This window comes from Antedon bifida, chromosome 1 (assembly GCF_963402885.1).
Source record: "Antedon bifida chromosome 1, ecAntBifi1.1, whole genome shotgun sequence".
NCBI classification, from domain to species: Eukaryota; Metazoa; Echinodermata; class Crinoidea; order Comatulida; family Antedonidae; genus Antedon; species Antedon bifida.
In genome coordinates this window covers 16932055-16949507 of record NC_136226.1, presented here as the reverse complement: position 1 = coordinate 16949507, position 17453 = coordinate 16932055, and the positions used below count along the sequence as shown (strand labels likewise).

The 17453-nt window shown below is 31.8% G+C and overlaps 2 protein-coding genes across 2 annotated transcripts in view; one reads left to right on the top strand and one right to left on the bottom strand.

The window, feature by feature from the left end:
* The window catches only part of LOC144844359 (centrosomal protein of 290 kDa-like), an 80290-nt gene that overhangs the window by 55488 nt on the left and 7349 nt on the right, over positions 1-17453 (top strand). The window contains exons 37-40 of the mRNA XM_078701236.1: positions 9951-10088; positions 10329-10436; positions 11402-11497; positions 14049-14174. Of these exons, the coding sequence (XP_078557362.1) occupies positions 9951-10088; positions 10329-10436; positions 11402-11497; positions 14049-14174 (468 nt within the window). The remainder of the gene's footprint in view (positions 1-9950; positions 10089-10328; positions 10437-11401; positions 11498-14048; positions 14175-17453) is intronic.
* Positions 750-6531, bottom strand: LOC144844880 (uncharacterized). The gene is made up of 2 exons (XM_078701985.1): positions 6437-6531; positions 750-2124 (listed from the first exon to the last, which is right to left on the bottom strand). Exon 2 carries the CDS (start codon positions 2106-2108, stop codon positions 903-905), a length of 1206 nt encoding a protein of 401 aa, XP_078558111.1. The 5' UTR covers positions 2109-2124; positions 6437-6531; the 3' UTR covers positions 750-902.

Genomic DNA, 17453 nt, shown 5'->3' with positions numbered 1-17453 from the left:
TGTGTTGGCAAAGACCCTGTATTCAATTCTACATATCTAGCCAGTAGTAGAATTGTACATATGGCTGCCATTCACAATTTTATAACGCTTATGTTTTATTTATTTTTCTTCGGCTGTAAAGCAGAACGAGCATTATAGAATTTTTTTGTAATGTTACAAAATAGGAAATTCACCAAAAATGATTGTCATTTATATATATTTCTAAAAATTTCAAAAACAATTAAGTTTCCATTCTAGAACTATAGAACCATTTATACTGTCTTCGATAAAATAATAATTATTTTCATAAGTCTGATTAAGTGATCAACAATAAAATCGTTGTGTATGTTACGTTAATGTAACAGTTATAAATTGTTCTTACTGTTCATGAAATCAATTTATCTGATCTTTTGAAATACTATTTTCATCAAAGACAGTAAAGATCCATTTACACATAACTTGGATGCTATATGATCAACGATAAATAGATAAACATACAGTACATTGTTCCTAAATTAAAACAAAAGAAATTCAGAAAGTTTTCATTCTAGAATTTTAGGAACCATTTATATTCTGGTGTCTTATAAATTTATTTCAGCAATATTTTACTTTGATAAAAGTAATATAATTTGTAAAAATCCAATCAAATGACGTCATGATCAATAAAAACAATAACAATCAATCAATAAAATTGTTGTAATTGTCACAATATTATTGTTCTTACTAATCATTTTATGCAAAATGCCTATTTGTTGTTGATCTTTATCGCCCAGTGTAAATGGGCCTTCAATGGATATTATATAGTTTAAGGATCAAAAATGTAGATAAATTGTATTTATCTATTTATCCTCATTCATTATCGGCATAGTATAAACAGGCTTTTTATGGTTATACAGTACTATATAATAAAGGGTATGGTTATATTAGAGGACATTTTCTGGGGACTCTTGGATAGAGCTGTCAGGAGGATCATCAGAAACGGTTGTAATTCTAGTGCTTGAGCGAGGGAGTAAAGCGTGTTGTACTAATAATTTATCTGGTTTATTTTTCTTAATTTTATATAAGTGATATGTACCATACATTAAATTTAATAGAATGGTAATTAATATTACTGTTATTGTTGCTAAAAGTCCTATGATTGAACCAATACTTGATACATGTACTTCAACATTTGAACAAACTCTTTGAGGGTGTTCTTCCTCTGTCAATTCATTGGAATTGATACGAAGACTAACTGACGCGTTACCTTCTTCAGGTGAATTTTCAATAATTTTGCATGTCACATTGTCACCATCATTCATGTCCTTGTCTATCTTAATTTCCAACATGTTTGAATATTTAGATATATCTTTTTTTTCATTTATGAACCAAGAAAAATTAGCCCTTTTGGAATAATTACCAATGCAGTGCAACTTTATAATATTGCCAACATCATAAAGTTTATCTTCCTGTTCTAAAATTGTCACATTTATTTTATTTGTGACATTCAATGTAATCTCACAGTACTCTGCTGAAAGGCGGTCCCCAAATTGTCGACAGGTATACGATTGGCCATTTAAGTTTGGGACAGCCCTAAATTCCATTGATATCCAAATATTTGTCTCGTTACTTAATATGCTACTGTTTGTTTTTCTTCTTTCAAATTTTAAATTTGGTTGTGGATTTATGTTTTCCGATACACAAGTAACATTTACTAAATCCATTATATTATAAGTATTTTTCCATGTTGTACATATTGGATATTTTTCTGCAGGAATCTCAATGAGTGTCAATTCTGCATTTTGCGTGTTAATATCCCCTTGGGAATATATCTCACATTTTGCGTTATAGTTCCCTTTGTCAGATCGTTTCAGTGAAGCTATTCTCAAAGTATACTGTCCTTTCTCACGTTCCTCCTCATCATACGTTATACGCGGGTCGTATTTATCTACAAGTATTCCATCTTTGTACCACGTTACAGTTGTTCGGGGATCTCCTTCATATAACGTTACAGTAAAATCAGCTGACTCGCCTTCTTTTTTTGTTATACTTTTAGGTTGCGACAGTATTGTTTGTGATTGTAATTCACTGATTAAACAAATCATTATTATTGCACATAGATGACGTTTCAAATTTGAGTTCCTTTCCATTCCAAGATCTATAAGTCTGTACAAAAAAAAAAGAAAAACAAATTGATATATAGGCCTAATTTGATTTTATATAATATTTTTTTTGTTTTCATCATATCTAATAGCATCTCGCTTTATCCAGGCCCTATTTTATGTCACATTCCAATATATTCACATTTTTTCACATATACTGTATTGGAATCTGTAATATAATTTCTCAGAAAAGCCTAATCTCATTAAACTGGTTATAGGTAAAAAATGCATTTGTCCATCGGATGATTTTGAATTTTTGAATGTAGGATTTTCATCTCTTTCATTATACTACAGTAGTTCACCATATTCAAAAGAGTGCGCATCTTGCTTCTCCTATCCAATTTTCTTCCAAACCTTATGTTTTTGCTCTTAAAATAATAATAACTTTATTCGAAAACGGAAAACTTGATCACTTAATATAGCGTTTTTAACAAGGCCGTTTCAGTATACAAAACTATCACAAAAAACAACAAACAATTTTAAAAAAAGACGTAAAAAAACGTAAACTCAAACAATATGAAAGTGTTTACAAATGCAAAGCTAAAACCATTAAAAAAAAAATTAAATTTATAAAGATAAGAAAAATTAAATTATTGGCTTAAATAATATGATTTATTTTTAAAATTCATATACACTTGAAACGTTTCTTATTATTGTAGAGTTTATTCCATAGATTAGCTCCTTTAAATGGAAACTCTTCATTTGATGACATCATCATGTTAGAATTTAGACTAGACATGAAACTCGTCACTTTGACGAGTTAGTTATCCGCACCACGACAAACGCCACGTGCACGTCATACGTTGGAATATTGCACACAGAGATAAAGATTATGGCATTATGACAAGAACTGAAGAATATGATATGCTGTTAGTGCTGAATTCTGTCAATTTTGTGTCATATAGTATATACATGCAAACAGTATAATCTGTATACATATTACATACAGTGTAGAATAGGTGAAATTACGGGACCCGCCATTTATTCCAATTTTTAACATGGCGACGGTACCAAAATGAAACACTTAGATAGCAATTTCAGAAGGAAATTATCTTAGGAACAACATATTAACGTGTAGAAGAAATTTAAATACGTAAAATATAGATGCGCACCCTTTTAAATGTGATAAACTATTATGCAAAATATGAAAATACAACTTTTTTTATTCAACTGGCCATATGATGACGTCACAACATCCGATTGGCAAAATGTTTACATGAATTCGTATCTACAATCCAATAGCTTCCAGAAAACGTTTTAATCGTGATTATCACATTTTATTCTTACGAGCTATTATAGAATAAAATTTACTGTAAAGATGAAATTAATGACCCACGTAATTAAAATTTTTAGGCATGATGACGTCATAAAAATTAAAATATTTTTATCTCATGCTAAAGAAAGTTGATTGACCTACACAATATATAAATGTAGGAGAAAAAGGAATACAGATAAGCGTGATGCGCTCAATTGAATGTGATGAGCAATAACGAAAGAGACAAAAATCCTATATTTTACATTCGTGTGGCCATACGATGACGTCACAATGTTTTTTTTAGCCTTATTGATGCATGATCCGATATCTACAACTCATCAACTTCTAGATTTTGTAATAAAAATAAACGGTTCACGGTTTACTTTAGAAACTATGACTGTTTAAAAAAAGACAACATTTTGACGATTTTTTAAGCTTTTTCATAAAAAACGCGCATGAAATGTTTAATTCAACGTGTTCGTATGGCGTTATTTAAATTGGAAAAGGTCTAAATTGTTTTCAAAATTACTAGGAAAGGCTTGAAAAATATAATTCAAGAGAAAAAAATATGTTTTTAACGCTACGTGCGCACCGCGTGCGTAAAAAATTGCGCGCCCGTGGGAATTTATGACATGCTCAAAATGACAAGAAATGCATAAAAAGTTGATTAGAAATTAATTTTGCGCATTTTGAAATTTTAAATGCGCGTGCGCGCGTAACTTCTTGTGAAACATGCCATTTTTAATCCGTAGAAAGTTTGCCCCTGATATGACTTAAATTTTGTCAAAGTGTCAATACTAAATGACTTTTGGTTTTTAATCTATGATCAATCATTGAAATTCATAAAATTGCGCGTAAGTCACGTTGCGCAACTATGACATCATTCAAAAATAGGAGGTGCACAATTTCACGTAAATGCCCATATGTTGTCAAAGTTATGAAATGTTATGTTTACACATTTTAGAGAAACGCGATCCACAATCCGCTTGCTTGGTATACCAAGCGGATAACTAATAAGTCTCAAAATGTCACCATGATCGAATTAACACACAATTCAGCATTATATACCACAAGATAATTTACATACAATACATACAATAAATTAACTCTCATTTTTAAGGTATGGTATGGTTGTATTTTAAATTGTGTTAACATGGATTAACCAAAAGATAGAATGATGACGTTAATAAAACATGATCAGTGTGTGAGTCATATCCCTATTAACATAATGTACATTTAACTGTAAAATACAGTTTTTTTTAATAAGATTTCATACCTCAACTGATTCATCACTTAAAGATTCAAATTATCTTGTTATCAATAATGAAACAAAAAATATGATAGTCGTCAATAAATTTTTTATTTAGGGCCTGTTTCTGCTGCAACTGCTCAAAATACGGTATAAAAATACGGTATAAAATACGGTATTTTTTATACCGTATTTGTCAGTACCCCGTTTCTGTTAACAATACTTCTTGGGTGGTCGTGTTAAATTTCATCCTTTTTACCCAAATTGCCATTCATTTATTTGTTCGATAATTAAAAGTCGCAATAAAGGAAATTTTACGCCTCACTTTCAACAGGCTAGCCCTAGTGATAGAGATGTTGTGAGAGCACAGAAAACATCGTAATGGTGACAAGTAATTCGTTCCCTCCCCGAGTTATTGTCTTTTGCAATGTTGTACTGCTTTTGCAGGCTCTTCAGCTTTGAGTTTACTTGCTTTGGAGACAAGTCTATTCCGTACTCCTGCTTTATTTGTTTAGAAATGTCTTTATAAATGTGGTTGTCCCTTTTATTACCTTTTAGTTGGCCGGACATTTAACTTCCCCTCCTTCCCCACACCCCTTTTCCCCACACAGATTTATATAGTAAATACTGTGACGTCTTCGCTCCACATTTTCGCCGAATATATCTATACACGTGTGTAAAACAGCTCACAGCGACAGAAAATAAAAACACGATGTTGACCTCATGTCGCAGGTCAAAAAATATACGGTATTTTTTATTGGCAGCAGAAAAGGGTACAAAAAATACGGTATAAATTTGTAAATACCGTATTTTATCCACAAATTTTGTGGGGAAAATACGGTATACAAAATACGGTATTTTTTTTATGAGCGCAGTTTCTGCTTCCAAAAAAATATGGTATAAATACGGTATTCAAAAAATACCGTATAAAATACGGTATTTTCTTGGCAGCAGAAACAGGGCCTTAGTCTCTACTATAGGCCTTTTTTGGTTAAGTAAAGGTACAAAATGCATTGGCTTTCTCCCAAGATTTTTTTTTAATAGCGTCATCTGAATGTATTTTTTAATATAGCAAGCACCTTCAATGGTTTTTCCAATTAATAGTCTCCTGATATTTCATTATTCCAAGTTTGGACCTCTGCATTGCAAAATGCAAATTTTAAGTGTCCCTATAGTTCCTATAACATTGAGTTCATATTTCTCCATTGTTGAATTGTTTTATTTAATTGTTATTTTGAATTTAAAGGATGCTACCATTGAGAGCTTTAAGCAGGCGCTTTTGGTTAAGATCATTAAGTGTGGTTCAGCATGTTTTATGGTCACCTATGACCATGTTCCATATTTAATTTGAACATACCTAAGTAGATTCTTGTCATTTGGTTGGAGGATTTGGTCATATAAAATACAAAAACAATATCTTTGCACCGTTATCTATGCGAGTACCCGCTATTCGTTTTGTTACACAAATGTTTGCACCCAAATGTGTGACAAGAGTCTAGGCTATTGTTGACTGAATTTTGTATGATTTGTATCTTTCTCCTTAAATTTGGTGCAATATAGCTAAATAAAGATGAATGCAGATCAGTCACATCACAACATGATATGTTACGTGTAATATTACATTCAAACTCATACACTGCCTTGGTCGATACACTGAGAGTACACATCATAGTGTAAAAGCCTATCATCATGATGGATATGCACATTGTAATTTGATCAAATTGTTGTCTAGGTTGGAGACAGCAGCATTTAAATAATAACCATGTTCCTATTTTAATCCAAATACTGTAATATGATGTAATGAACACATACCTTTTCCTCAACTTGTTTTTTGGTTAATATTATTGAGTAGACAAATATCATTATTGATCCTTTAGATTCCAATTCAATGAAACATTATAGATAATTTTTATGTATGTTACTTTGTTTTACTGTACTATAGAGGGGGTAGTAGGTTTTTTTAGTATAAACAGCAAGCATAACGTAAACGAATTTGAACGCCATCTATCAACTTTTAACTTAAATGTAAATAAAGAAAAAACAGAACACACTATCGTAAGACAGAAAAAGAAGATATACAAGAACAATGGAGATACACAAAAAAAGTCGGATCGCTCCTTGGGGACAGACAAGACATAATTAGAAGAAAACAACTAGCGCATGTAGCAATGACCAAACTAAACTTGTTGTGGCTTCGAAAAGATAAAATCAAATTAAAAATACGTATTAAGCTGTATAACTGACTAGTTAAACGTATATTACTCTACAACTCCGAAAATGGGGGCTCACAAAAGAAGAAGCACATAAATTTGACACATTTCACAGACAGCAACTTCACAAAATTATAGGTATCAGGTTCCCAGAACAAAACCAATTTCGTTACAAATAGTCAACGCAAGATGGAGACTATTAGGTCACATACTCAGACAAGACCCATGTACACCAGCTAACACAGCAATAAGCTATTATTTCAGCAACACTACCAATATAAAATTTCGAGGAAGACCGAGAACCACCCTACCAATAGCTCTCACCAACGACCTACTCACCCTTTATAAGCAGAACACAAATATCAAGTATCCCGGACAATTGAAAACCAAGAAATGAATGATCCGATTGGAAGAAACTGGTAAAAGAGATATACGGAGTAGCCCAAGCAAACATGTTGGCAGACTTTTCAGTGGAGAGGCAGTAATTTATTTATTTTATTTATTTATTACAATATTGGGTGGCCCAATCAGTCAAAAAGACTGGTCTCCCTTGGGGCCCTGGGTACAATAGTACATTTTAAACTAAAATATAACAATAACAGTAACACAATAGAACTTAAACTACAGTAATGCCTTAAAGTTACTTTTGAAAACATTTAAATTACTTGACAATTTAGTTTCTTCACTTAATGTGTTAAAAATATCAGCACCTTTCCATTTAAATGAATGCTTATATTTTTCCAGGGAAAGTGATTTGCATCTATTTCTTGTAAAATGATCATGATTTTCATTAGAAAATTTAAAATATGATTTAAGGTATTCGGGTACATCTTCATTTAAACACTTAAACACTAAAGATGATCGTTTGAGATCAAATACATCACAAAAGTTTAACCAACCAAGTGATGTGAACATAGCTTTAGAAGGTGTGAGGAAATGTGCATTTAATATTAATCTTGCTCTTTGAAGTTTAGTAAGTTTGTCAAGATCATTATCAAAACGTTTAGACCATACAGTACTGCAGTATTCAAAATGCGGTTGAACAAGAAAAAGATAAAGTTGATTTCAATTAATTAAGTAATCAATCAATCATAGAGGGAGTAGTTGAATACGTCTATCCAGAGCCAAAAAAATATAAAGACTTACGACTCTATGTAGAGTATGGAGTTGAGTCTTTTGTTTTAAAAATGTATAACGTTCAATAGGCTTTAACTATCGAATTTAATATCAAAACAATCAATTTGTTTTAAGGTTTTTGTTTGTAATAAAATTCGATATTTAAAGCCTTGTGAATGTTATACATTTTTTAAGCAAATGACTCGACTCCATACTCTACATAAACACAAAGATGGCCGGTGTGCACCCCACATGACTTTCTAAAATCTGTGAATGCAATGCCGTAACCTTTATATATGGCTCTGCATCTATCACATTTCATCAGTCAGTTTAGCTGTATCATCCCCTGTCGGATGTAGCCCTCCTCATGCTTCTGCCAATCCCATCTGTTCTGTGCTATCCTCGCCCACGTGATGCCTGCATACTTTGTAATGTCGTCCCTCCATCGCCGTTTCTGCCTTCCCCTTTTTCTTGTGCTGGTTCTTGGTTGCCAGTCTGTCATCCCTTCTTGCAAGTTGTCCTGCCCAACGCCATTTTGCTTCTTTTATTTTGTTCATTATATCTTTGACTTTAGTCAATTTCCTTATTACTGTGTTTCTGATTTTGTCCCTAATTGTCACTCCAAGCATTTGCCTTTCCATAGCTCTTTGTGCAGTGGTTAGTTTTTGTTCCAAAAATGTTGTTTTGTCCAAGTTTCACAACCATAAGTCATTGTAGGGAGTACACACTGGTTGAAAACTCTTCTCCTGTGAACTATTGGGATTTTCTTGTCGCAAAGGATTTCTCTATATCTGCCAAAGCAGCTCCATCCCGCCTTAATTCTGATGAGAATTTTGTCTCTTGTGTTGTCAGCCATTTTCACTGTTTGGCCCAGGTACTTGTAGCTATCAACTTGTTCGATCCTATCATTTTCAATTTCTATGGACTCATCCTTATGGAAGTTTGTCATGTACTTTGTCTTTCATTTATGTATTTTCAAACCAATCTTCTTGCTCTCTCTGTTCAGATCATTTAACTGTTCTTTGACTGTTTCGGTTGTCAAAGCAACGTCATCTGCAAATCTAAGGTCAGTTAAACTCTCTCCATCAATGTTGACGCCATGTCTTTCCAGGTTCAAATGTTTGAAAATTTCTTCCTCTATGGTTGTGGTGAATATTTTTGGTGATATTGTGTCCCCTTGTCTGACACCTCTGTTTATGTGGATGAGTTTAGATACATCTTTGTCAAGGTGTATTGTTGCAGTGGCATCTGTATAAATGTCTTCAATTATCTGAACATAGCCTTCATTTACTCCAGTTTTCCTCAGGGCTCTAACAGATCAGCATGTTCTACTGAGTCGAATGCCTTCTCGTAGTCTATGAAGCCTACGCATAGATGCAGTTGGTATTCATTTGACTTCTCTATTAGTTGGTTTAAAGAATGTAGATGGACTGTTGTTGAGAATCCCTGCCTGAATCTATCACATTTAATATAAATTAAAGACACTAGACCTACGTTTTTTCGACCTGATTTAAGGTCACACACTACATTTTATTTTAAAATAAATACTATATGAACCTATTGTGATAATTTTGTTCATCGTTAAACAGAAGCATGGAGTAATTATCTAAATTAATCCTCCATGCTAGATTGAAGCAACTTCATCAGGGTCTGCTTTATTCTAAGTGTATGGTCCAAATTTGTTTATTATAAATAATACTTTTGTGTACACTTAAAAGTAGCATTAATCCAAATGCCAACTTGATGTCAATGACTACTAGATGTCTCTATGTAGACCGTTACTTGTACCAGTACTAGATGTCCATTTTTGGGTACAAGCAACAGTGATGAAAAAATGAAAACCTTTGACAGTCTACTTGTGGGTTTGATGATACTTTGTTTTAAAAATGTTCATATCTGCTTCTTATATATATTTAAAAATCTTATATAATTGTTGTCTTGATAATGTGATAAACTTAAATCAAATAAAACATTACTGGTATTTTATGTTTTATATATAGGCTCTTAGTCAGGCACTGATGACAGTGCGTGCAGAGATGGTAGAAATGGCTCAAGACAATGCAAAAGCCAATGCAGATGAACATGAAGAAAAGCTTAATGTACAACACCTTGTAGACAGAGAGACAAAAAAGATGAAGGTAATTAAGTTGTGAAATTTAAGAGTGAACAACCGCAAATCTGGCGTCATAACAAAAATTTGAAAAGTTTAAGAGAAATGTCACAAACAAAATAGCAGAAAGAAAAAAGAATAGTGAAAAAATGTAACAGGCCTGTCAATCAACCAATACGGAAAATATTTTGTAGTCTGTTATTTTGAATAATTTGTGTGTTACTAAGATGAACCTGTTTTTTAATTATATATTAACGTATACCTGTAGGAACAATTTGGGGATGTTCAAGATAAACTGGACAGATGTAAACGGGAATTGAAAAGGGTCAAAGGTCGTGAAAAAGAAATTGAAACAAAATTGAATGACAATAATGAGGTATGAATTCACAAAGAAAAAAGAAGTTCAAAATAAAGTAATACATTTTGTTCGGGAAACAATATTGCTTTGTTTAAATTTTCCTGTAGGATTACATGATATTTCTGAGGATAAACTTATTTGAGCCTCTTACAACAGTTCTTGAATTATATGCACATGCGTCATTCAGTTTCTACATTAAATACTGGAGATTGTGCCTTAGTTTATTTAAGTTCTGATTTTCAAGAAAGTTAAGGCTGTGTTCACACAGAATTATTGTACGCTGATCTGAGAACCAGAAGCTATATACTGTTTTAAGCTAATCTTAATCATATCCGAGTTACAACAGACGTTTGTAGGTGTTTTTGTGATCGCAGTTAACTCTTTTGGTATAGCTTGCTGTCATTAAATTTGATGCACCTCCAATATCCACATGTATAAATAATAGAGTTTTAGAGGTACTCTATATCAAAGAACCACACATGTTTGAACTTTGAACTTACTGATCTAGACAAAAGATGGAAACAGAATGTATATTATATAATAGTTTAATATTTACACAGCTTTAGTACTGTTAATGTTATTGATATATTAACACACTTTACATGGCAGGTGTATTTTTAATTCTTTGTCATTTTTTTCTTATTGCTAAATATTAACCAATGCATGATAAGGGTTAGGATGTAAATGTAAATCTCTTGTAGTCGATGGGATTTAGCTAAAACTAATTGCAAAAGGTTTTTTATATGAAATAGGTATTCTGTATGGTCCAAAGAACCTATTTCATATACAAAACCATTTCTTGCAATTAGTTTGATTTAAAAGTCAATTTCCCATTGACTATTGGTTAAGGAGGTATTTAAGTGGTATTTATTTTTTTAAGATCTATATGTTTAAACCTGTTATAGGCAAACCATATGAGTTCTCCTTTATAATGTTATTAACTGTATAATGTTCTTTACTAATTTTGTTAATGGACTTTTCAGGAGATACGCAAGAAAAATGCATTAATCGATGATTTGAAGGATGAAAGAATAAGATTAAAAGCTGAAATTGAGGAACTGGAAAAAGACACAGATTTGGTACGAAATAATATTAAATAATAAAAGAAGACAAAAATACTTTTTCAGGGTTGCCCTAAGGTTTCATTGCCCTGACAATATTTTAATCAAGCCCACATGTTTTTTTATAGCGATTTCTATATTTTGAACATTGGTAAACTTACACTTAATGTTTGATGGAAATAGTTTAGGCTAGTGCCTATTAGATTCCATTTCTAGCCGAAAATAGTTGTCAAGTCTAGACTTAAAGATGTTCACTGAAGAGGCTTATATTACATATTCAGGCAGAGAATTTCAGTAGGCATAATAATTTTAGAGATATATTATTAGGATTTACAATTGCCTATTTTGTATAAACAATGCACATATACAAAAACTTTGTAAAAAAATATTTGTGAAAGCAGTATTAAATTGTAAATTAAGCACTATCCCTACTGATGTACTGCTGTCAGTACCACGGATTTGATAAATATGCTTATCTCTCTTCAAAGACACTATCAACCAAGCAGCTGGTATACTTCATCTTGTAGAATGGATAACTTGCAATAAGCAAAGCTAGAAAGATTCAAGGGTTATCTTTCCTACCACACCCATATATAAATATGGCCCTGTTTCTGCTGCCAAGAAAATACCGTATTTAATACGGTATTTTTTGAATACCGTATTTATACCATATTTTTTTGGCAGCAGAAACTGCGCTCATAAAAAAAATACCGCATTTTGTATACCGTATTTTCCCCACAAAATTTGTGGATAAAATACGGTATTTACAAATTTATATTGTATTTTTTGTACCCATTTCTCCTGCCAATAAAAAATACAGTATTTTTTTGACCTGACACATGAGGTCAACATCATGTTTTTATTTTCTGTCGCTGTCAGCTGTTTTACACACATGTATAGATATATTCAGCGAAAATGTGGAGCGAAGACGTCACAGTATTTACTATATAAATCTGTGTGGGGAGGGAGGGGGAGGGCAAGCTAAAATGTCCGGCCAACTAAAAGGTAATAAAAGGGACAACCACATTTATAAAGACATTTCTAAAAATAAAGCAGGAGTACGGAATAGACTTGTCTCCAAAGCAAGTAAACTCAAAGCTGAAGAGCCTGCGAAAGCAGTAAAATTGCAAAAGACAATAACTCGGGGAGGAAACGAATTACTTGTCCCCATTACGATGTTTTCTGTGCTCTCACAACATCTGTATCACTAGGGATAGGCTGTTGAAAGTGAGGTGTAAAACTTCCTTTATTGCGACTTTTAATTATCGACCAAATAAATGAATGGCAATTTGGGTAAAAATGATGAAATTTAACACGACCACCCAAGAAGTATTGTTAGCAGAAACGGGGTACTCAAAAATGTTATACCGTATTTTGAGCAGTTGCAGCAGAAACAGGCCCTATAACATGCAAGTCTTCATTGTTATAAATCATATGATTAGGATTAGTGTACAATAGCTTGGAGAAACTTGATCTAAAATGAATTGTGATTTAGGAATATGTATTACTTTAGGTTGCCCTTTGGGATGTAGGTAGTGAAATTCTAAATGCCCAACATGATTTTTTAATTGCCCCAGGACATTTTTGCCAATGGCAATGTATTTGCTATACAGTAAATTCATTCATTCATTCATAATGGTATATTTATTAAAATCATCTTCACAGAAAAACTGAATTGTGACAATTTTTTTACAAAAGGAACTTAAAATATTAAAAATATTTTTAAAAGATAGCATAAAATAACATAAAAAAATGAGAAACACAAAAATTTTTTTTAAAATAAACGAGCACAACATCAAAACTAGTAACAATCTAAATGACTTGCCAGGTGAATTGAAAAAATTACCTAACATATTATGTTTTATTCTTATTACTTCAAACATATATTATACAGGGGAATGAAAGATAACACATCAAAAAGAATGGCTCCAATCCAAAAGAGTGAACAACAAAGTTTAAAATAATGGGTGGGCTTTTGACACCAGTGTGTTGAACAAAGAGCCAGAGTGTACTAATTCAATTGTCGGACATGCAACATTTCATAGTTTCTTTGTTTTGTTAAAACATTCTACTTTAATGTGAAATTTAATGACATTTTTTTCTAATTTATATTAAATGAATTTCATCTGCACCAATAAATTGTCCAGTGACCGCATACAATTTGGTGTTGATAGGCTGTTGGGTTTAAACTATTTTTATACTGGGTATGATTTCTATTTCTATAGAGCTACACAGTATTGTACAACAATTATAATCGATGTGTTTTTTTTCCAGAGAGTTTTTTTGAACTGGTACTGGCTACTGGGTATATGACAATTATTTGTTTAAAATTAATTAATTAAATCTAGTTTGTTTTATCAACATATGGAAAAGGCATATAGATATATTGGACAAACAAAACAATATATAATTTTATAAAAGAATTGAATTGCAACACATACTAAAATTAAAAGTACTAATACTGTAATTATAAACTTAAGTTACAACCTTTTGAAAAATTGATTTCTTTTAATATTTGATAATGTTTTTTATTTCTTTAACGAAAATAATAATTCAATTTTTGTTTTAGAAACCTGTCCATGATGAAAACAGTACAAAGACAGTTGATTTGCAGAAGAAAATCCGAATTTTAGAACGGAAATTGAATGAAGTGGATACTAGTAAAGACGAGAAAGTTACATCTAAGAAAGAAGAGGTTAGTATAAATATGATAAAGTATTATAATATTGAAATAATATATACTGGCCGAAGATTCTGTACATTAATGCTGTGAATGTGAACATTGAATAGACACATTTGTTTGTCTTCCACACTGGATTTGGCCAAATTAAGTCATCAGTTATATTGACCAAGAAAAGTCTACTAAAATCTGAGAGAAAATCTGGCATGGATAAGCGAGATGTGCTTCTATATATAAATTATGGTTAATTCTGACATAGGCGAGCACAATGCAAAAACTTCGGTATTAAATCTCCGTCTTGGATACCTACCTTATCTATCTTAGATTGTACCGCGAAACGTAAATTAGATAACATTAGTTTTTAGTACTACGCTATTGTTCCATTTTTGTCTTTTACGACAAAATTTAGCGTTACCTAGCAAAATTTGTGGATATCACAAGGTTATCACACACTCGCACTGTTGTTCAACTGGCTTCCGGGTCCGTCACTTCCGGCAAAATGGCCGTTGGTGGCGACATTCAATATTAAATACAAATATTTTAGTGGTTCAACCATGGACCTATATAGGTCCATGGTTGAACGTATCGTGAACTTGGCCTACTGCAATTAATTTCAACTAATCAATTATATTGATTAAAGGCATTTACTTTACGTGAACTACAATTTGTTTTAGTAATTTAACTATTATTGAAGGCCTTTACTTTTACGTGAACTACAATGTGATTTTAGTGATCGTGAACAACAATTTGTTTTAATAATTTCACTATTACTGAAGGCCTTTATTACTTTTACGTGACTCGAACTACAATGTGATTTTAGTGATTCAACTGAATCGTGAACTACAATTTATTTGTTTTAGATATTCAACTATCAATTATAAAGGCTTTTACTTTACGTGAAATACAATTTGTTTTAGTAGTTTAACTAATTATTTATGCTATTTATTAATCATTTTATCAAATTTAGGTGCGATTCAATGTTACTATAGGAGGCTAATTGAACTAATTATTTATGCTATTTATTAATCATTTAATCAAATTTAGGTGCGTTCAATGTTACTATAGGAGGGCTGGTAGGCCTACTAGGGAAACACCTTTACTGTTTAAATTTATATTATCGATTATTTCTGTTGCTTGCTTTATTTATAATTATAAATGGTGTCTACTACGACCGATATATAAGTAGGCTACGAAAGTTGTTATTTGATCATTTTGTTCCAAAATTTAACAAGATGCTGTTGTCATGATATATTGTGATACAAATGTTAAAGCGCCGATCACTGTCACCCACTTTGATAAACTATGCTTTTGGTCTCTTGGTACGGTCACGTTAGAGACTGTTTCAGTGATTTATGACCCCCTATTAATGGTTTCCTCCTTTGTGTAACGTTCAGATAATATATATAATAATATCATATGTATATTATACGTATACTGTTCTTTACAATTATATTATTTGCATCTTACGTTCTTATGATTAGTACCAATTACTCATAAGTCATATGCTTAGGTGTCAACCGGGCCTCAGTTTCCAGAGGCGTTGGTCATGTTTTCGAGGACCATTCGGGTACACCCACTAGAGGGTGCGCGAGCGAACCCTCTAGTTATTTTAATGTAATGATCTATGATGAAAGAGAAAAAAATCCTATTTTAAAAATTCAGGTGGCCATATGATAACGTTACAAAATATTGTATGCCAAATTGTACAAGAATTCATCTACAACTCATTGGCTTCCATGATGTAAGTTTAAACAAAATTATGGATCATCACCTTTCATTCTGAGGAGCTATAAGATTTAAAATTGACTAGCTTATCGATTTGAATAGCTTAGCATGAACATGTGTTTTATTTCACATTTTGATGAAAATGAATAGAAATTTATTATGTAGGGTGTGAAGAACAATCAAGTGAAAAAATGTTTTGTCTTGCTGTATGTGATTTTGACGTGGAATGTGCACAAATATTTGTGTACACATGTATTTTTTGTGCTTATATATTGACCCTTGACCTAAAGTTTATATAGTGAATTTATTTAATTGATCAATATCTGACAAGCAGTTATGAAAATATGTTTGATATTTAAGCTGAATTCACAAATTGATGCCTTGATGACGTCAGGGTTGAATGATCATGCTGAAAAGCTTATCATGGCCAATTTTTAAAGTAAGAAGACTATGATTTCATACTAGTACAATAATAATATTTTATCGTTTTTAAGATCACCTAAAAGTATGTGGATCACATAAAATCTTGACTATTTGACTTGATGCCAAGATCCTGTTGGGTGTTTTCCATAAATACAGTAATAAATATAAAGCACAGTGTTCAGTTATACAGAAATTATGTTCCAGCACAGCATACAAAGTTGTTCCAGTTATATATATATTAATGCTACTAAATTTTTTGCATATTTTACGTATCTCCTCCAAAACCACTGAACAGTATGTGCTCACATTTGGCACATTGATGTTTATTGATGGGCCGCACATGATAGACTATGTCACTTTCTTGAATTTTAAGGATAAACACAAAAAAAAAGGCAAAAAATAGCAGTTTATTGGTGTTTGCGTGCATCATCTAATTCATACAGCACCATTTTTCTTTAGCATCTTTTATTTTCGCAAAGTCTGAACAGTCAAAAGTAAAGTATAATAAGTTCCATATCCAGTATTGCTTTCATTTTTTAGTCTACATATATTTCAAAGTGAAGGGATAGTGTATAACAAAATCAATGGCCGTAAATACAGTAGTTCTTATTTTTTTACGGTTGTTTTTATTTTAATAATGTGGTACTTTTATGGGAGTGTGCATAAGGCAGAAAAAGACCCTGCGGAGCATGGGTTACTGCTAGTTAATTGATAAATCACAAAAACATGTTTCATTGTATTCCTGCCCTGAGGGAATGATTGTTCTATAACAAGGATAATTCAATTATTTAGAAAATCATGAAATTAGTATTTTCTGTTACCAAGGTGTATTGTTCTTTTTTATTGTTTTTGAAATACATATATGAAACGAAAATTTGAACAAAGCTAAATTATAAATGGGGCATATTAAATGTGTTACCAAAATACATCATGTAGCTATCAGAAATGAAATTTGTCCATAAAATCAGGAGCTGAGTTCCCCCTTTTTGAAACTATAAACTACCTTTATATATCTATTTTTTACAGACTATTACAGACTATAAATACAGTAGAATCATATTAAGATTATTAAGAACCCCTATTATTATCGTGACCCAACAAATTGTCCCCTTAAAAATGGTGAGAAAAAAACACATGTATATAAAT

Excerpts from the sequence above, each read along its gene's own strand:
- LOC144844880 (XM_078701985.1), bottom strand. The coding sequence starts at position 2,108 with ATGGAAAGGAACTCAAATTTGAAACGTCATCTATGTGCAATAATAATG.